At 55.9% G+C, this 20,515-nt stretch overlaps 2 protein-coding genes across 18 annotated transcripts in view; one reads left to right on the forward strand and one right to left on the reverse strand.

Annotated features, from left to right (window-relative positions):
- Positions 1–18,926, forward strand: part of SGSM3 (small G protein signaling modulator 3) — a 36,954-nt gene extending 18,028 nt beyond the window's left edge. For 3 of the 13 annotated variants that reach the window (XM_042247772.2, XM_060413575.1, XM_042247773.2), the window contains exons 2-22: positions 7,476–7,587; positions 8,072–8,157; positions 8,534–8,600; positions 9,876–10,072; positions 10,150–10,257; positions 10,774–10,917; positions 11,134–11,329; positions 11,689–11,834; positions 12,060–12,284; positions 12,812–12,866; positions 12,971–13,143; positions 13,233–13,388; positions 13,517–13,571; positions 13,751–13,800; positions 13,964–14,116; positions 14,228–14,298; positions 14,418–14,466; positions 14,542–14,627; positions 15,129–15,251; positions 15,336–15,396; positions 15,584–18,926. In XM_042247772.2, coding sequence (XP_042103706.1) covers positions 7,581–7,587; positions 8,072–8,157; positions 8,534–8,600; positions 9,876–10,072; positions 10,150–10,257; positions 10,774–10,917; positions 11,134–11,329; positions 11,689–11,834; positions 12,060–12,284; positions 12,812–12,866; positions 12,971–13,143; positions 13,233–13,388; positions 13,517–13,571; positions 13,751–13,800; positions 13,964–14,116; positions 14,228–14,298; positions 14,418–14,466; positions 14,542–14,627; positions 15,129–15,251; positions 15,336–15,396; positions 15,584–15,664 — 2,289 coding nt within the window. In that variant the 5' untranslated portion in view covers positions 7,476–7,580 and the 3' untranslated portion in view covers positions 15,665–18,926. Of the gene's footprint in view, positions 1–7,475; positions 7,588–8,071; positions 8,158–8,533; positions 8,601–9,875; positions 10,073–10,149; positions 10,258–10,670; positions 10,918–11,133; positions 11,330–11,688; positions 11,835–12,059; positions 12,285–12,811; positions 12,867–12,970; positions 13,144–13,232; positions 13,389–13,516; positions 13,572–13,750; positions 13,801–13,963; positions 14,117–14,227; positions 14,299–14,417; positions 14,467–14,541; positions 14,628–15,128; positions 15,252–15,335; positions 15,397–15,556 lie in introns of those variants that run through there. The other 10 variants (XM_042247776.2, XM_042247775.2, XM_027968134.3 and 7 more) reach the window with 10 other exon arrangements.
- Positions 16,154–20,515, reverse strand: part of MRTFA (myocardin related transcription factor A) — a 166,464-nt gene continuing 162,102 nt past the window's right edge. For all 5 annotated transcript variants that reach the window (XM_060413573.1, XM_042247770.2, XM_027968133.2 and 2 more), the window contains one exon: positions 16,154–17,513. In XM_060413573.1, the coding sequence (XP_060269556.1) occupies positions 17,011–17,513 (503 nt within the window). In that variant the 3' untranslated portion in view covers positions 16,154–17,010. The remainder of the gene's footprint in view (positions 17,514–20,515) is intronic.

Below are 20,515 nucleotides of genomic sequence, written 5' to 3' on the forward strand. Positions count from 1 at the left end.
GTGTGTGGACTTTCTGTAGTTGCGGCACACAGGCGTCTCTTGTTGCAGACCGTGGGCTCTGGGTGCACAGGCTTCAATAGCTGTGGCACACAGGATTAATTGCTCCATGACGTGTGGGATCATCTCTGACCAGGGGTTGAACCCGTGTCTCTTGCATTGGCAGGCAGATTCTCAACCACTGGAGTATTTAGGGAAGTCCATTCTTTTAGAAGTTTTGTAGTGATTTTTCTAGGCCCATTTGTTGACAAGACTGTCCTTTCTCCACTGAATTGCATTTGTATTTTTGTTGAAAATTAATTACTTTCCTAGGGCTACCATAATAAAGTATCACAAACCGAGTGACTTAGAACAACAGTAATATTGTCTCTCAGTTTTGGAGGCCAGGAATCTGAAATCAAGGTGTCAGCAAGGCCATGCTCACTCTGAAACCTGTAGGGGAGGATCCCTCCTTGTTTCTTCCAGCTTCTAGTAACCCCAGCCGTTCTTTGGCTTATTATACCATGATCCAGCCTGTGCTCCACATGGTGTTCTTCCATCTCTCATATCATCTCTCTCTTAAATCTGTGTCCAAATTCCCCCTTTTTTAAAGACATCAGATATAATGGATTCAGTTCAGTTCAGTCGCTCAGTCGTGTCTGACTCTTTGCGACCGCATGAATCACAGCACGCCAGGCCTCCCTATCCATCACCAACTCCCGGAGTTCACTCAGACTCACGTCCATCGAGTCCATGATGCCATCCAGCCATCTCATCCTCTGTCATCCCCTTCTCCTCCTGCCACCAATCCCTCCCAGCATCAAAGTCTTTTCCAGTGAGTAAACTCTTCGCATCAGGTGGCCAAAGTACTGGAGCTTCAGCTTTAGCATCATTCCTTCCAAAGAAATCCCACGGCAGATCTCCTTCAGAATGGACTGGTTGGATCTCCTTGCAATCCATGGGACTCTCAAGAGTCTTCTCCAACACCATAGTTCAAACACATCAATTATTCGGTGCTCAGCCTTCTTCACAGTCCAACTCTCACATCCATACATGACCACAGGAAAAACCATAGCCTTGACTAGACGGACCTTAGTTGATAAAGTAATGTCTCTGCTTTTGAATATGCTATCTAGGTTGGTCATAACTTTTCTTCCAAGGAGTAAGCGTCTTTTAATTTCATGGCTGCAGTCACCATCTGCAGTGATTTTGGAGCCCCCAAAAATAGTCTGACACTGTTTCCACTGTTTCCCCATCTATTTGCCATGAAGTGATGGGACTGGATGCCATGATCTTCATTTTCTGATATAATGGATTAGGGCTCACCTTAATGAGGTCGTCTTAAGTTGGTTAAATCAGCAAAGACCCATTCTCCAAGTAAGGTCATATTCTGAGGTACCGAGGAATGGAACTTCAACACACCTTTTTTTGGGGGACACAAATCAGTTCATAATTCCAGCTGGCCACGTGGATGGGCCTGTTGCTGGGCCGCCTCTTTGTTCCATTGATCTGTGTGTCCTTCCTTTTGCCAGTGTCACCCAGCACGCCATGTGTTGGGTTGGCTGAAAAGTTCATTCAGGTTTTTCCGTAACGTATTGTGGACAAATCTGAATGAATTTTCTGGTCAACCCAATAGTTTTATAGTAAGTATTGAAATCAGGTAGTGTGAATTCTCCAACTTTCTGCTTTTCCAAATTATTGATATTTTGAGTATTTTTATTCTTTTGCCTACGCATTTAGCTTTTAAAATCAGTTTGTCAGTTTTAGCAAAATATCCTACTGGGATTTTGATTGGAATTATGTTGAATCTTTTCCTTGTTCACAGTCTTAGGGGGACAGCATTCAGGCATTTATCTTAAGTATGATATTAACTGTAGGATTTTTGTAGATGCCTTTTATTAGGATAAGAAAGTGTCCTCTATTTCTAGATTACTGAGAGTTTTTATCCTGAATGGATGTTGACTTCTGTCAAATGTTTCTTCTGTATCTATTGAGATAATCATATAGTTTTTCTTTTTCAGTCTGTTGATATACTGAATTACAATGATTTTTAAATATTAAACAACTTATCTTGCATTCCCGAGATAGACTCTACTTGGTCGTGATGGTGTTAATTTTATGTAGAACTTACTGGCAGAAGTTGTTCAGAATATTCTCTCATTACCCTCTTAATGCCTACAGGGCCTGTAGTAGTGTATCTTCTTCCGTTCCTGGTCATGCTGGTGATCTGTGTCTTGTCTTCCTGTTCAGTCGGATCAGTTTGATTTTATTGATTTCAGAGGAACAGATTTTGGTTTCATTGATTTTTCTCTCTTTTTGGTTTTCTATTGTATTGATTTTGTGGTTATCTTTATTGTTTTTTTCTTCTGCATACTTTGGACTCAGTTTACCAATAAATTCAACAACTTGGATAATAGTAAAATTCCTTGAAAGTACACAAACCATCAAAGCTCACTCAAGAGAAATAGATAATCAGAATAGCCTTATCTCTATTAAAAAATTGTAGTTGAAAATCTTTCCATGAAGGAAACTCTGGGCACTGGAGACTTGATAGGTGATTTTATTTCAACATTTGAGGAAGAAATAATGCCAGTTTCTATACAATCTTTTCCTTAAAGTGGAAGAAGAGGGACTAAGTCCCAGTCATTCTGTAAAGCAGATACCATCCTGATAGCAAACCCAAGAAAGGTGTTAACTAGGAAAGAAAACTACAATCAAGCCTTCTTTATGAACATAGATGAAAAGTTCTTAAAATTTAAGTGAATTTCCTTCCACAATTTCTGAAAAGGAAAATATAATCACGATGACTCAGTAGGGTGAACTTTAGGTATTATTCCTCACATTCCTTGCAGGTGGCTCTCTTCCCAACCTTGGGTCGCTTACACACACACACAGACACACACTTTACGTGAAGATTTGGGGTGCTGTCCGCAGATTTCTGGAGTTCTCTGCAGGTCTCTGCTCTACATATTCAGGCTGCTTTGGTGGCTTTTAGCTCTCAGCAGCTCCTCGGCCCTCCTGGGTGTCCAGTCCTGACTGCATTCTCTCTCCAGGTGGTCACAGAGCTCAGCTCAATTGTTCTGTCTCTCCCCGGCTTCACTGTCCTGTGCAGCCTGTCGTCCAGTGTTTGGAAGCCATAGTTTCGTGTATCTTTCTGGCTTTTTAGCTGTTCTGGTTGGGAAAGTAAATCCAGTTCCTTATAGCTCCATCTTGGCCAGAAGCAGAAGTCCGTAACTGGAATATGAAATGATTATATCACATTTTACAGTGTCAGTATAGCCAGATCTTATTAATTCCCATATTATCTGACGTATAAATTGTTCTCGTGTTTTTGTTGTATAGATGATGCTGAAGTAGACCTTTTCATGCACATACTTTTTTGCTTCTGTTGAATTATTTCCTTAAGATAAGTTTCCAGGAGAATATTACTGGATCAAAAGGTAATTTTAAGAATTGCATTTACGTGTTTTAATCTGCTTCCAGTATATTCTTTGTTATTCAAGTTTCTGCCTCTTAGTACCCCTGTGACAACAGCAGGGCCACCAGTGACCTGGCTGCTTCAGCCAGCTCCCAGATGGCTGCTTTCAGGAAGGTTCCCATAGCAACCGGAAGCTGGAAAAACCTGCCTGCCCAGATTAGTGATATCACTTCCAGCTCCTGTTGGGAACTCAGGGATTCGGGGGCAGTTAGTGAGAGAAATGGCCTATATATATAATTTGCAGAGAGAGTCATTAAAATATATCGAGTCTGGCCTGTTCTCACTGTTCCCACAATAGCAAAGCCAACATCATTCCTACTGCGTCACCACCCCCTGCCCTGCAGTCTCTCTGCACAGCAGCCAGAGAGAACTTTTAAATCCGGAGTCAGATTGGGGCTCATCGCTGCTAAGGACCCGTAGGAGAATGAGACCCGGCTCTCTGTTGCGCTGTAAGGCCCTCCTGAGCCGGCTGCCCCTGCAGCTGCTTCCGCCTGCCGCGCACCCCGCTGCTGCGCCTGCCGCCTGGATCCTCCTGCCTCAGGAGCCGCAGGACTTGGCTCCCACTTCCTTTTGTTTGGGTCTTTGCTTGGATGTCACCTAATCCTCAGAGAACTTTTCCTGACCACGTTAGCTACGTGGCCCCTTTCTCCTGACGCTTCTGTTCCTCTTCCCTCAGAGGACTGTAGCTAGCACCGTCTGGCAGCTGTTTCTGTGTTCGCCATCTGAGTCTCTGTTGGGATGTAATTGTGGGGACTTGGATTTCATTTTTGCATCTCATCCCTGATAGCCATGCTTGGCTCATGGCAGCGCTCAGTAACTGCTGAGTGACTGAACGAACAAGGGGCAAGCCAAGGTCGGGAAAGGTAGTTGTATGCTGAGAACTGCCTTCCCAGCCCGCTCCGTCCTCCACAGACAGCACCCGCTTCCTCCGCACATTCTCCACCCTTCTGGAGGAAACAGCCTGGTCACTACCTCTGAGGCGCTGGTGATGAGAAGTGTTTCTGATGATCTCAACTGGCATGTGTTACACTGAACCATAGGAAGTTGTTGTTTTTTGAGGTTGTAATGGATGGTTTTCAGCAGTTGTCATATGGCCTTTAGTAACCTCAGTGTAGAGGGTCCAATAATTAACAGTAACCTTCCAGAAGTTAGGAGGACCCCTGCTTATCGCCTGATGCTTCCTGAGCATTCACTGTGTGTCAGGGCAGTAGCGCCCTTTGTGTTCTCATGCCATCCTCATAACCATTTTAGGACGTAAGTACTGTTATTCTATCCAGTCTGTGGAGAACAAAACTGAGATTCAAATAAGTGATGTGAATGTGCCCAAGGTTATAAGCGGGGAGCCACAGAGCTGGGGTGTGAATCCACATCTGTCTGACCAGAGAGGTCTTCACTTGAACCGCAGCACCGTCTGGCCCTGCACAAAGGTGGCAGAGGATGAGCTGGAGAGCCGCGCCCTCCTAAGGCTGATGCCCCAGCAGCGTGCTCGCCCAGGGCTCCGGGCCGCAGCGGCGTGGCCAAGCTCGGGGGTTCTTCCCAGCACTGCCGAGCTGGTGGCCGACCACCAGCCTCTCAGCCGGTGCCACGCCGGGGACACGGTTATCAGCGTCCGTTTGGGAGACTGTGCGTGGGTCTCCTCTCGGCTTGTTGCTCATGTGTGAGGACTGGAGATAATCTGCATCAGAACATGCTGTGAGGATGAATGCTGGCATGATTTTAGGAACTTCTAGCTTTAATGTAGAAATACTTGCTCCAGCCATCACAGAATTCTGATTAAAACCAGGCCCCACATACCTGTCACACTGAAGGAAGACATTACGTCTTCCTTTCGCAAAGCAGACAGACAGGTCTAGGACGGCTGGCCCATTAGGGAAGTGGGTTCTGCCATCTGTTTCTCAGCAGGACTTGTCTGAAAGCAGGAGGGCTGCCTCCCAGGTGGGCCATCATGATGAGCATTTAGCTCATACATGGCCCAGTTAGGTTGTGTCTGGGCAGGAGGAGGGGCTGGTGACCCAGCTGAACTGCCCTTGGGACAAACTGATTAGTTTTGGCCCCAGATTTGCAAGTGTGTCTTTAAAGAGAGCTAAGATTTTTTTCATGTGCCTAGTTTTCAACGTATGCTGGAGTAAAGGGTCCATAGGCTGATGTTTTCTCAGGGTGCCCTCGATGGTTCTTTGACTTCCCTTTTTGTTTCTTGCTCACTCACCTGATCCTTTGAGTTTACCCAGAACTCTGCAGACAGCAGGGAGGAGGAGAAGCCAACAGCTGTCACCTTCGAGCTCCTGTCACCTGAAAAATGGCAGAAGGATGTTTAGGGCTAGGTGGATATGGTTCCAAAACCTAGACGGCAACTTGTCCTAAAAGATTTCAACCACATCTCCATGGTTATCTTCTGTTTATGCTACCTTCCTTTCATTTCAAGGTTAGAAGTAAAAGGCTTCATTCAGAAAAAGGCTGAGAAACTGCGTTTCTGTCGAGGCTCAAGCAGGTGGTGATAGGTTCTTTCTGAAAGGAGCAGGTGAGAAAGTGAGAGGAAGCCTTGAGCGCTGATGCCTCCGCTGACTATTGTTTTAAAATTGAGATACAAATCACATGCTACAAAGTTCACTGCTTTTACAGTGGATAATTCAGTGGCTTGGATATTTCATGCTGTTGTGTGGCTAATCACCACTCTCCAATTCCAGACCAGTTTTCACCTCCACAGATAGATACCCCGCACGCATCCTTCCCCTGCCTTCTGCCATCCCCTCTCCTCAGCCCCTGGCAGTCACTAACCTACTTTCTGTAACTGGGGATTTGCTTCTGCTGGATATTTCTTTTAAATAGAATCATACCGCTATCCATCCTCTTGTGACTGGCTTCTTTACCTGAGCATACTGTTCTTAAGGTTCACTATGGTGTGGCAGTCTTAGCACTTCACCCCTCTCTACGGCTGACTGATACTCCTGTGTGGACGTGCTGTGCCTTCCATAAACCCCTGCACCGGTTCGTGGACACACGGGCTGTTACTGCATTTGGGCCAGAACGCGCGGTTCTGCTGTGAACCTCCATGTAGTTTTCTGTATGGATACCTGTTTTAACTTCTGTGGGTAGGAGTGTAATTAGGAGTGGAATTCTGGGGTCACATGGTAGCCCTATATCTCACCTTTTGAGGAGCGTCAGAGCGCTTCCCACAGCAGCTGCGCCATCTGACGTTCCCACCAGCAGCAGAGGAGGCTTCCAGTTTCGCCACATCCTCGTCAACCCTGATCATTGCCTTTTTGATGATAGCTGTCCTCGTGGCTGTGACATGGTCTCTCACTGTGGTTCTGATGTGCATTTTCCTGGTGACTAATGATGCTGAACATCTTTGTACCTGCTCACTGGCTACTTAACATCTGTTCTTTAGAGAAATGTCTGTTCAGATCTTAAGCTTGTTTTTAAAAATTGGGCTATTTGTCTTTTTATTCTTGAGTCACTTTTTTAAGAGGACAAAAAGAGGCAAGGGGTTAAACAATAACAGCAGATTTAGTTAGATTGCAGCTTCATAGTTTTCCAGCTGTGAGCGCTGAAAAGTGCGGTGGGTGAAGTGGAAACGCCAGAGTCAGGTGAGTGGAGGTGCTGACTCAGACGTGTTCTAAGTGACTCCTCAAAAATTCTGGCTTTGAGGAACCTATTCACGGAAGTTTCGGTAGTGTCTGGTCTTTGTTTTCTGTTTGGGGGACGTTTGCTTGGGCGTAGAGCATCAGGAAGTCTGTCTGTGTGGTCCTCTTCAGCCGCAGGAGTGCGGGGACTGAGCAGACTCTCCTCTTGGCCCACAGAGCTGTCGAAAACAGCAGTTTTATAGCCTCTTCACAGTGTCTTCCTCTTGAACGAAATGTTGAGAACAGTAGGCTTTTTCTTTCAAGTGAGACTTTTCTTTCCGTGTCAAACATTTCCCTTGCCACCGCCCTGGACCAGCATAGCAGTCTGTGTATAGAAAGGACCCCCTGCAGAGGGGCTGTGGTAGCTGACTTTCCCCTTTGCACTTCTGCCCGAGCAGATGTTTCTGGACCAGATGACACTTGAGGAGCCTCCCAGCTCTGAGACACTAGGCTAGGAAACCCCAGTCTGGATCTGCAGAAGATTCTCCTGTCCTCTCCGCACAATGTCAGGTGGGAGGCAGGGGCCTGGCTTGGAAGTGGGGTGACGGGCCCTCCAGGGGGAAAGGAGTCTTTACCCAAAAGGACCTTCCTGGTGGGAGGGAAGCAGGCTTGTTTCCCACGGACCTTCGAGGGTCACGTGGACCGTCCAGGTCAGAGGTAGAGAAAGGAGGAAGTCTGACAGGCCTTGAGGGGGGTTACTGCCACTGTCTCCTGTTTCTCCGAGTCCCTGTCCCCCTCTCCCTGCAGTCCTCATACGCAGGTGGAAGGAGAGCCGGGGAGGAGGGCAGTTCCATCTGGAGCACACCGCTAGTCTCCTGTAACTGCCTCCAAAAGTTGCTCGTTGCTAGCTTTCTCCGCTCCCACGTCCACCCCACTCTGGATGGTCCAGTCCTTTACCAGTGGCGCGTGGGGCGTGGGGGTGTCTCAACCTGCATTTCCCCTTGGATACTCTGCATTGTGTTTATCTCCTATTGCTGGTCTTCCCTGCTTTTAGGAAGTCACGTGCCTTCTGCCAATGGCCCCTTCTCAGCCCTGACTCCGAGTATGTGGCCCCAGGAGATCCTGGCCAAGTGCGCACAGGTACAGCAGGCTCAGCGGCCCTGCCCCACGCTGGGCGCCCGGGGGCCACCATCTGCTGCAGGTGTCTGGGAGGGGAGCCACTCCCCTGTATTCACGTGGGCCCCAGAGACAGCTTCTTAGCGCCACAGCCTCTGTGAGTCAGGCATTAGGTTGGAGAAAAAGTAAGACCTCTGCTCTCGGTATTATGGGGACACGAAAACACATAAAATGTGTTTCTTGCCTTGACCTTATTATCTTTGACCTCTGAGGAAAACAAGGAAAATGCGGGGAGAATTTGAGAGGGTCGTGGGCCCCGTAGCTGAGAGATGACCACGGGAGGCTTCAGGGAAGGCTGGGAGGAGTGCAGTAGTGCCGACCTTCCCACCCCCGGCTCCAGGAGGAGGCGGCCGAGGAGCAGCCAGAGGTCCGCTACGACGAGTTCGGGTTCCGCGTGGACAAGGAAGGTGAGACTGAGCCCCTCGGGGGTAACCTGCCCCCGTCCTTGTTGGGGAGCACCAGCTCTGTGACCCATGACACTGCGGTGGCCTCGGGCTCTGGATGTTTCACCCTGATGTTCTAGAATCATGCACAAAGCCACATCTGATGCTGATGCTATTACAAGTATACGGAGTCCTCCAGGATATTTTTGGTTTTGGAGAGGGCGAGGTTCCCTTTTTTCTTTTCTTTGCCACTCTGCACAGCTTGTGGAATCTTAGTTCCCCAACCAGGGATTGAACCTGGGCCCTTGGCAAAGAAAGTGCTAAGTCCTAGCCAGTGGACCACCAGGAATTCCCTGTTTTTGTTTTTAAGATTAATTTTATTGATCGTAATATGATAATAAAAGCAGTAATGTTCATTATAAAGAATTTAAAAAATACATCAAAGATGTATTTAAAAATACAAAGATGTATTTAAAAATACATTAAAGATTAAAACAAATCAATCCTTAATCCTACAACCTGCAGACAACTGCTGACATTTCAGTGTGGTTTTTCCTGGCTTTGTGAGTGTCTGTTTGTACCTTTCATAACTAAGATGGTATCATATACGTGCTTTTATATTGTTCTTATATCTCTTCACCTTATTCCATGAGCATTTGTCTGTCAGTTAAGATATTCTTTAAAGAATATTTTCTGTGACTGTGTACTGTCCCATCATAATGGGCTGGTCATCGTGTATCTGCGACCAGTCTTCTGTAAGCGAACCCCAGGCCATCCCCACTGCTTGCTGCTATCGGTTGCCACATGGGCGCTTGGGAGGCCGTCTGCCAGAACCCAGGGTGGCCTGCCACCAACCAGATAACTGACTGAGACCAGCCGTCTGCAGGTCATGCACATTTCCAGTTCTGACTAGTCTTCCTTGTTGTCTGGTTCATAGGCAGGTATTTATGAGTTAAAAGCTGCGCCTGAGAGGAACATAGGGAACTTTCTAGTATGATGGGAGTATTCTGTATCCTGACGGGGACAGTGTTTAGATGTTTGTTTATTGATCCTCGACAAAGACGAGGCCAACAGGATTTTCAGGGTAGAAGGGTGAACACCTAGGGAGCAGGGATGGTGGGCTCATTGGTCTGGTTTAGGGGAGACAATGAAGAGCGCAGATTTGCTGTCCAGGGTGCCAGGGAAGTGGCTGGAAAGGGGGCCGTGGGTTTCAGCAGTGAGATCGGGGCAGTGGACCCTGAGCCTGGCCCTCTGCTCTCGGAGCACAGACAGCGGGGTCACTGTTCCCCCTCTCCACAGATGCAGATGGCACCCCCTATTCCGGCCAGCTGCTGGAGGACCCCCCCCAGAGGCTGCGCTGGCAGGCCCACCTGGAGTTCACCCACAACCACGACGTGGGAGACCTCACCTGGGACAAGATTGCCGTCTCGCTGCCCCGCTCGGAGAAGCTCCGCTCCCTGGTGCTGGCCGGGGTCCCCCACAGCATGAGGCCACAGGTGAGGCGGGGGGCCACGGAGGCCATGGGGACCGGGGCCCCGCGGGGACTGAGTGCTGTGCCCTGCCCCCTCCTCAGCTGTGGATGCGGCTGTCTGGGGCCCTGCAGAAGAAGAGGAACTCCGAGCTGTCCTACCGAGAGATCGTGAAGAACAGCTCCAACGATGAGACCATTGCCGCCAAGCAGGTGAGGCCCTGTGGTGGGGGGCAAGGAGTGGGGGGAGGCCCCTCAGGGGTGGCCAGGAGGCAACCTTGGGTAGTCCTTTCACCCGTACACCTGTGCCTGGAGCCAGCTTCTTCCTTGGTTCCTCTATGGGTTGGGGGGACAGTCAGAAAAGTCACCATACCCAGTGCGTATTAGGGTCCCCTGGAGACTTTAAATGCAGGTTTCCAGGCTTCTTTCCAGAGATTCTCATTCCATAGCTCTGGCTCTAGCCCCAGGCTTCTGTAGTTTTGTTGAGAAGGTCCCAGTGAACCACCGTGGCCTCAGCTGCACACCAGCTGGGCTCTGACCCCCAGGGGAGGAGGGTTAACTTTGACCCAGAGCCTGAGGACCCCCCTTCCTGGGAGAGAAGCCAACTTGAGGTTTGCCCCACACAGGGGTCCCTGGCCTCCTCCCCGGGGGCCTCGGTGTCGGGGGTGCGGAGGCTGTGCCGCTGCAGCTGCGCCTCACCGGCTCTTGTTGTGGGCGGGCTGCCGGCAGATCGAGAAAGACCTGCTCCGCACCATGCCCAGCAACGCCTGCTTCGCCCACGTGAGCGGCGTTGGGGTGCCCCGCCTACGCAGGGTGCTCCGAGCGCTGGCCTGGCTCTACCCGGAGATCGGCTACTGCCAGGGCACGGGCATGGTGAGCACAGCCCGGGGCGACCCATCTCACCGTCGGGATGGGAGGCGGGGAGGAGAGAGTGGCGGGGGCGTCCAGAGCAGGGAGAGGGCTGCCAGGTGCCTGAGGCGGGCACATGGTCTGTGGCGTGACCCCCACAGAGGCCACCTTACTCTGATGGGTGCCCCCGACAGTGTGTGGAGACCTGGGTAGATGCCCCTCGTCCCCCTGCCCTGCCAGGTGGCTGCCTGCCTCCTGCTCTTCCTGGAGGAGGACGACGCCTTCTGGATGATGTGCGCCATCATTGAGGACCTGCTCCCCGCCTCCTACTTCAGCACCACCCTGCTGGGTGTGCAGACGGACCAGCGCGTCCTGCGGCACCTCATCGTCCAGTACCTGCCTCGCCTGGACAGGCTGCTCCAGGAGCACGACATTGGTGAGGGCCCGACCCGCCTCTGCTCTGGGTCCCGGGGTCCCAGCTTGGGCTTGGGTGCCGCGGGTCTGAGACCTCGGGAAGTGGCCGAGGACAGTACCTGGCGGCTCAGGAGGAAGAAGGGGGCGTGCCCCCCTGCGCTGCTCTCTTGCTCTCTGCAGCCCTGCCTTCTACACGCGGGCCTGGGGGACGCCCCGCCTCCTCCATGGCTCGCGGGCCTGCCGGACGCCCCGCCCTGTGGCCCCGCCTCCTCCACGCAGGCCTGGGGGATGCCCCGCCCTGTGGCCCCGCCTCCTCCACGCGGGCCTGGGGGATGCCCCGCCCTGGCAGCCCACCGCCCCTGGCCCGCCGTGTGTCCGCAGAGCTGTCGCTCATCACACTGCACTGGTTCCTCACGGCCTTCGCCAGCGTGGTGCACATCCGCCTGCTGCTCCGCCTCTGGGACCTGTTTTTCTACGAGGGCTCCCTGGTGCTGTTCCAGGCCACACTGGGCATGCTGCGCCTCAAGGTGACGGCCCAGCCCCGGCGTCAGAGGCGGCTCCCTGGCAGCCCCGCGGGGCCGGCCCTCCGCCGGTCCGGGTCACCGCCTCCTGCGGCCTGAACATCAGCCCATTGGGGGGCGGGGGTGTCTCTCAGGGCCAGGGCCTCCTTGTGCTCAGCTTGACCATGCAGGGAAGTCACCCCGGTGGCTTGGGTCTGCCAGGCGGTGACGCCCACCCTTCGCCCGGCCCAGGAAGACGAGCTGATCCAGTCGGAGAACTCGGCCTCCATCTTCAACACGCTGTCAGACATCCCGTCGCAGCTGGAGGACGCGGACCTGCTGCTGGCGGAGGCCATGCGGCTGGCGGGCTCACTCACCGCCGTGGCCGTGGAGGCCCAGCGCCGCAAGCACCTGGCCTACCTGCTGGCCGACCAGGGCCAGCTCCTGGGCACCACCGCCACCGCTAGCCTCTCTCAGGTGGGCATGGGAGGGAGGAGGCCCCGCTCACCTCCGCTCCTCAGCTCCCAGGGCCCAGCTTGCCCGGGTCACTGCTGTGGAGGGACCACCAATTTGCCCTTGGCACGTCTCTGCCAAGAGCTACCCTATTTGGGTGTAGGATAGACCCAGGTTTGATTTGACCCTCAGAGCTGGCGTCAGAGGCCACGTTAGAGAAGGCAGCATGAGTGAGATGCCAGCCGGGCCTCGTGCGGGAGGGCTCTGCTCGCTGCCCCCCTGTGCTGGGGCGCCATCTGAGTGCTGAGTGCCAAGCCCTGCTGACCTGACTTCATGCCCGCAGGTGGTCTGGGTGCTGGGCGCCCGGCCCCACTGACCTGGCTCCGTGCCTGCAGGTGGTCTGGGTGCTGGGCGCCTGGCCCCACTGACCTGGCTCCGTGCCCGCAGTTGGTCTGGGTGCTGGGCACCCGGCCCCACTGACCTGGCTCCGTGCCCGAAGGTGGTCTGGGTGCTGGGTGCCCGGCCCCGCTGACCTGGCTCCGTGCCCGCAGGTGGTGCGCCGCAGGACTCAGCGGAGGAAGGCCGGCATCACATCGCTGCTCTTCGGTGAGCGCTCCGTGCAGGCGGCCGGGCGCTGGGCTGGGCTCTGAAAGTGGGGCAACGGGGGTGATCAGACTCACACCCCATGTGGACTCTGTGCTTCCTTGGAGTTGGGACGAGGCGCAGCCACGGCTGCTATTGTCTCGGCCTCGCAGGGGAGGACGACCTGGAGGCGATGAAGGCCAAAAACATCAAGCAGACGGAGCTGGTGGCAGACCTTCGGGAAGCTATCCTGCGCGTGGCCCGCCACTTCCAGTGCACAGACCCCAAGAACTGCAATGTGGTGAGTCTCTGCGCCCAGCCGTGGGTGCAGGGCTTGACCGGGGCCGCACTTCCCTGGCCTGAGCAGTGGCCTTTCTGCCGCCCTGGCAGGAGCTGACCCCGGACTATAGCATGGAGAGCCACCAGCGGGACCATGAGAACTACGTGGCCTGCTCGCGTGGCCACCCGCGCCGGGCCAAGGCCCTGCTGGACTTCGAGCGCCATGACGACGATGAGCTGGGCTTCCGCAAGAACGACATCATCACGGTGTGTGGGGGGAGCGGGCGCCTTCCCTTGGCAGCGGGTGGGGTGGCCAGGCCCTCGCTTGGCCAGAGCTCCGACCCAGGACAAAGCCAGGCAGCCAGAGCCAAGCTTCGCACGCTTTTCCTTGGCAGATTGTCTCTCAGAAGGATGAGCACTGCTGGGTGGGCGAGCTGAATGGCCTGAGAGGTGAGGCCTCCGTCTGGTCTGTGTCGTGCCGGGCTGGGGGGAGGGCGGGCCAGGCCGCAAGGCTGCGGCGGTGCGGGGTGTGCTCGGTGTCTCTGTCTCCCTGTGTCCTCAGCCCCGTCGGGGGTGGGAGAGCTCAGGACGCAGAGCCGCACGCCTCACGGGCTCTGCTTCTCCCCCAGGCTGGTTTCCAGCCAAGTTCGTGGAAGTCCTGGATGAGCGGAGCAAGGAGGTGAGCACGCACGTGAGGTGGGCCTGTCCCTGGGGGCCGTACTCCTTCTACCCTGAGGCTGGTGCCCTCCTGGGCCCCGGGCTGTGTCCCCTGGGCGTGTGGAGCGCTTGTGAGGATGGGGAGGGGCTGGCTGAGGCCCTCAGACCGTGTCCTCCCCACTCAGTACTCCATCGCGGGGGATGATGCTGTGACAGAGGGGGTCACAGACCTCGTGCGAGGGACCCTCTGCCCAGCCCTCAAGGCCCTGTTTGAACACGGACTGAAGAAGCCTTCGCTGCTCGGGGGCGCCTGCCACCCCTGGCTGTTCATCGAGGAGGTGAGTGTCCGGACTCCGTGGAGCTGGTGGGGAGGTGACCTGCTCAGCTGGACTCTGTGGCTCTGACCTGGTATCTACCCTCGGGTCCCCGACACTCACCGTGCCCCCCAGGCAGCGGGCCGGGAGGTCGAGAGAGACTTCGACTCCGTGTACTCACGCCTGGTGCTGTGCAAGACGTACAGGTAACCTGGCGCCTGCATCCTCCTGCAGGTCGCCCTCCTGGCAGCCTGGGGCCGGGGATGGAGGGTGGGTATGGCCCGAGCCCACTAGGGCGGTGCGGGCAGCTCTGGTCCCCCCTCAGGTTGGATGAAGATGGCAAAGTCCTCACCCCAGAGGAGCTGCTGTACCGGGTAAGGGGGACCGTGGGTGGACTGGCCTCTAGGGTGGGCAGCTGGGGACACCTGAGTGACCGCTGTGCCCCCCAGGCTGTGCAGTCCGTTAACATGACCCACGACGCCGCACACGCACAAATGGACGTGAAGCTCCGCTCCCTCATCTGCGTGGGGCTCAAGTGAGTGTGTGCGCGCCCATGAGCAGGGTGTGTGTGTGTGTGCGCGTGCCCCCACGGGGGGCGGGGCTAAGCCGGGCAGACGGAGGTGGGCGGCGGCCAGGGTGGCTCCCGAAGGTTGTCCTCCAGCATGAGACTGGCCACCGCTTGGCAGGGAGGGATGCTGGGGCCCGTGTAGCACTGGTTCCAGTGAGGTGAGCAGTCAGGGCTCACCGGGGACCTGGCTGCAGGCTGACGGATGCCAGCCTTGGGCGGGCCAGGCAGAGCATGGGGTTTCTGGACTTGCCACCATGCAGAGGGGTGGCGTCCAGGCTGTGCTGACCTGGGGCAGGGGCCCCTGAGATGAGCTCAGAGCACGCCGTGCAGCTGCTGGCCAGCGAGCAGGCGCATCACTGGCTGAGCGACCAGCGGGGCTGAGGGAGGTGGTGATGGCGCCTCAGACGCAGGAGGGGTGGTGAGGGGTGGGGGCGCGGGCCGCTGAGCGGGCTCCCTCCCTGCCCCCAGCGAGCAGGTGCTGCACCTGTGGCTGGAGGTGCTCTGCTCCAGCCTGCCCACCGTGGAGAAGTGGTACCAGCCCTGGTCCTTCCTGCGCAGCCCTGGCTGGGTCCAGATCAAGTGCGAGCTGCGGTGAGGAGACCCTGGGCTCCTGCAGGCCCAGCCGGGGGGTGGCTGAGCCCTGCCAGCGTCTGACAGCCCCCTTTCGCCCTCCAGGGTCCTCTGCTGCTTCGCATTCAGCCTCTCCCAGGACTGGGAGCTTCCTGCAAAGAGAGAGGTGGGTGGTGGGGCCTGCCTCTCAGGGGACTGTGGCAGTTGGGGCAGGCTGGCATCAGTGCCGGGGGCCGCCTCCCCCAAGCATTTCTGGGTGGCCGAGGCCTCAGGGGGGCCCTGAGTGCTGGCCCTGCCACCTGGCTTCCTCACCGTGTGCCCAGCAGCCATGACAGGAGGGCTGTCTCATGCAGGAGGAGAAGAAGCCCTTGAAGGAGGGCGTCCAGGACATGCTGGTGAAGCACCACCTCTTCAGCTGGGACATCGACGGGTGACGTGCTCCTCCAGGGGCTCCCCCCCCCCCCGCCCCCACAAAGCAAGGAGAGAACGGCCAGCCCTGGCCAGCTCCAAGCTGCAGGGTCGAGGGGAGGACATGCTCCAGAGTTCTGACTGGGCACCATGGTGGGGGGGTCAGAGAGGCAGAGAAGGGCAGAGGGTGGCAGGAACAGGTAGGAGTGCCCTGTCCTGCCAGCGTCTTTACAGAGGCCCTGGGCCCAGCTCCACGAAGCCAACCAAAAACCTCGTGAGGAGGTGGAGCGCCAGCTTTGTGCTGTCAGGTTTTGCTCAGGAAGAGCGTGGGGGTGGCTGAAGGCTCCTGGGCATCCGTGATTTATAAATAAACTCTTGTCTTTGAGAAAGCACCTCCCTGCCTCTCATCCAGCCAGGGCTGGGAAGTGGCATCAGGGTCAGGGCGTGGACACCTGGGACCCGGCCCTACCGCCCATGTCTTGTCTAACGTGGATTGAATGAGATGGACCAGCAAGAGGTGTTTTTGTTTTTATTTTAAAAAGTTCACACAGCTATCCCACCTCCGGTTTTGGTGACTCCACCCCTCGTCCCCTGTGGATGACTGTGACGGGCAGGAGGCGGCGGCCAGAGCCTGAGGGCCGCCTCGGGCTCCCCTGCCAACCCTGGCCGTGGTGGCTGCAGTGAGGCAGCAGACGGAATGTGGGCAGGAAGCACCCCGCCCTCGTGGCACTGATAAGGAGCAGGAAGCAGGAGGGTGGGGCTCAGGCTGTGGCGAGGTGGCTACACGTCAAACACAAGTGATGGGCGGGACCGCGGTAAGCCGCGCCCGGCCCTGGGAGCGGTGGTCTCCAGGCCCTTCTGTGCAGAAGGCGGGGGCAGCTGCACCCACCCCCGCCGAGATATATGTGTATACGTATGGCGATATATAACATAGAGGTATGTACACCTGTACAGAAACTGCCACCAACCATACATGGCTGCGCTACAGCAAGACACTAGGAGGCAGGGAGCCCCTCCTGGGAGGCCTGGGACGCTGGTGTTGGCGCCGCGAGGATGGTGAGGTAGAGGCCCAGCCCGTGCCCCCTCGGGGCAAGAGAGGACACGCGGGCCCGGGCTCTGCCTCAGCCCCGGGCCTCGCCTCCTGAGCAGACCGCAGCTGGCAAGTGCACCCCGACCTCACAGAAGGAGGTCAAATAGAAGCCCGGCCCATGCAGGCCTCTGCGAGCCCGGGGCGGGGCCCGGCACCGCCTCCCTGGAGCGGGCAGGGCCTGTGATTGTCAGGACTTCCGGCCTCACGGAGGGGCGGGATGGGGCTGGAAAGTGCCGGGCGCCCCGGAGTTCTCGGGGCCTCTAGCCCTCCCACCCCCGGGAGCTACAAGCAGGAGTCCCAGTGCAACTGCAGGTCGTGGCCGTCGAGGAAGTCCGTGGAGAAGAGGCTGGGGGCCGTGGTGCTGAGCGGCGCCAGGCTGAGCACCGGCCCGCCCGACGACAGCTCCAGCCAGTCCATGCTGTCCAGGTGCCCGTCGGCCAAGTCTAGGCCCACACCGCTGGGCTCAGGCGCAAAGTGCAATTCCGAGGTGTCCATGGGGGATGGGGGGTGGTCCAGGATGGCGGAGCTGCTCAGCATCTGGCTGTGGAGGTCGTCGATGAGGGAGAGGGGTTCCGGTCCCTCGTGTCCGCCAGTCAGCAGCGGCAGCCCTGTGCTGCTCTCCAGGAAGTCCTCCAGGCGCCCAGGCAGGGCCGGCGAGCCCGACGGCGGCGGGGCGGCCTGAGGGAGCTCGGCCGCAGGCGAGGGCTGGGCGGCCAGGGGCGAGCCGCAGGCTGCTGTGGGGGGCGCCTTCTCTTTCCCTGGCTCCTTGAAATCCGCTGAGATCTCTGCCAATTGAGAAAGCAAAGGGGCTTCAGAAGCCAGCCTGAGTGTGACCTGCAATTGGAGCCCCCCCTTACAGCACATACAGATATTAGCTCAAAATGGGCCAAAGACCTACATTTAGGAGCCAAGACTAGAAAAGAAAAGGGAACAACTCTGTGACACGGAAGTCAGTAGTGATTTCTTGGTTGTAACACCAAGTGAAAGTGAAATCGCTCAGTCGTGTCCGACTCTTTGCGACCCCATGGACTGTAGCCCACCAGGCTCCTCTGTCCGTGGGATTTTCCAGGCAAGAGTACTGGAGTGGGTTGCCATTTCCTTCTCCAGGAGATCTTCCCGACCCAGGGATCGAACCCGGGTCTCCTGCATTGTAGACAGACGCTTTACCATCTGAGCCACCAGGGAAGTCCTCAACACCAAAAGCATAGGCAAAGAAAAAATAAACTGGCCATCATAAACATTCAAAACTTCGTACATCAAAGATCACTATTGAAAATGAAAAGACCATACAGCAACTATATTTCAAAAAAGTTAAAATCAGTGATAAGCCAAGCCATGGAATGGGAGAAAATACTTGCAAACCGTGTATCTAGGTAAGTGATTGGTACCCAGAATAACTCTGAGAACTCAACAACAACCAGCTGGAAAATGGACCAAGAATAAGACATTTCTCCAGAAGAATATGCACAGGTGGCCTATAAGCACATGAGAAGATGCTCAACACTAGTAATATCAGGGAAAGACAAAAATTTGAGAATGAGTGTTGGTGAGGATGTGGACCAACTGGACCCCTTGTGAGTGGCTGGTGTGAATGAAAATAGTGCAGCTGTGTGGAAAACAGTCCTGCAGTTCCTCCAGACGTGAAACACCCAGAATGACTCAGCCGGCAGCTCAGCCTCTACATGCGCACCCCAAAGAACGGGATCACGGACTCAGACACCAGTGCTCAGGACAGCGTTGCTCACAACAGCCAAAAGGCAGAAACAGCCGAAAGTGGGTGAAGGGATAAGGAATGACCCGCACGTCCAGTGGATGAAGGGATAAACACATTGGTACTGACACAATGGAACACTATTCAGCCCCAAAGAAATTCTGGTAAAAGCTACATGGAAGAACCTTGAGGGTATTATGCTAAGTGAAGCCAGCCAGAGATAAGGAGAAAGTGGATGACTGCACTCCCACCCGTTGAGAACAGTCAGTTCCAGAGACAGGAAGCAGAAAGGGGGGGAACAGGGAGTTAGTGTGAAGGTGACGGTCAGCACGGGACGATGCAAGAGTCCTAGAAACAGGGAGCAGTGATGGCTGCACAACCATGTAAATGAACCTCATGCTGCTGAGTTTGCACCTTTCAAAGATGACTGTGGTGGAAAACCATGTTATATATATTTTATCACAATAAAAAAAAAGTAATGCAGAAACCAGGCTTGCTCCTTGGCCTTCCAGGTCCCATCCCAGCCGAGCGCCAGATGCCCAGCCCCGCTCCCCGCCTCCCTCTCCCTCAGCGGGCCTGCGCGCCCCCCCACCTGCGGACGCCCTCTCCGAGGCTCTGTGGCTCTCTGGGGGCAAACAACCCCAGCTTCCTCCTCTGCCGTCTCTTCTCAGCTTCCCACAGCCCCTCTTCTGGCAGCCCTACCCTCCCGGAGCCTCAGCGCCACCGGCCTTAATTAGGAACGTACCCCAGGCCCCCACTGCAGACCCTGCAATCTGGGGAGTCTCCCCAAGATCAAAACCAGTGACCTCGATTGTTTTGTAATTGAGGTTAAATCCACCACTTTAAAGTGTCCAAGCTCATGAGCTCTTACTCTTCCTACTGACACAATTAAATCCCTCAGGAGAGAAGCTGCCTATTTCTCTGCCCGCGCAGACACGCCCCTGGAGTCTCCTTCACCTCCAGACCACCAGCTCGTCCCACCAGCAGGCAAACACGCCTCCTTTCCACACCCACCCCTTTGTGGGGGACCCCCTGCAGAGAGTGGTCTAGACCTGCTGTCTCCCACAGCCCCAGCCTCTCCAACTGGCTTCAGGCAGGCTCTGGCCGCCGACCCACTGTCTGGGCTGAGGTCACCAGCCGCCACCACGACACGGCCAGGTCTCGGTCCCCAGCTTTCCTGAGCAGCCCTCAGTGGCCCTGGGCCTTGATCCTCTTGAGGGTATAGCTCCCTCTCCGACCCCTGGTCAGCCTCAGCAGCTTGAACCACCACCCCTCCCCCCGCCACTTCCTCCTCTCTGCACACCCAGCCTCCCGCACAGCCCCCCCCTACTCCTGCCCTCAGCCCAGACCTCCCCTGGGCTGGCCTGGTGGTCCCCCCATTCAGTCTAGGGGCTGAGGCGCCCACGCCCCCGAGCGCTCACACTGCTGCTAACACCGCGCCCCCGGCCGCCGTGTCCCCTGGCCACACACCTAACAGCCACAGGAAACTGAACTGGCTCTCTGCAGATGCTCCTGGGCTCAGCCCTCCTGTGGCCCCCTCACACCCCGCTCTCCTGGATCACCAGCCTCCCTGTCTGCCCTTCCAGAGGAGCCACCCTTCATGCGAAGCTGTGCTATGGCTCCCAGCGTCGCCCAGGGTCCTGGCGCCCCCAGGCCTCTGTACCACCCACACCCGCTCCAGTCCGCCCTGCAGTGCTGAACAGCACCCAGCAACCCTGACCCCGACCACCCCTCCACCTGGGACCCTTGCCTCCTCCTGCTTTTCTTGACGCTCTGACGGACAGTTTGTTTATTCCTCCATCACCTCCCCACAACAGACGCAAGGCCCGCAGAGGTGGGCGTCTCTCACTGCCTCACCCTGGGCTGTGGGCACAGTGCTGGGCACGCGGTGCAATGGCTCAGGATAAGACAAACGTGTGCTGAAGATGCCCCCCACGGGGCCCTGCCCGGCTTCTGGGACGCGCCTCACACGCCGCTGCCTCCTAAGTACTTACCAGGCCTGCCAGGCATTGTGTCAAGAACCAAACCAAACCCAATCACCCAAGCCCAAGCTGGAGACACGGGGGCAGGCAGGAG

Source organism: Ovis aries, chromosome 3 (genome assembly GCF_016772045.2).
Source record: "Ovis aries strain OAR_USU_Benz2616 breed Rambouillet chromosome 3, ARS-UI_Ramb_v3.0, whole genome shotgun sequence".
NCBI classification, from domain to species: domain Eukaryota; kingdom Metazoa; phylum Chordata; class Mammalia; order Artiodactyla; family Bovidae; genus Ovis; species Ovis aries.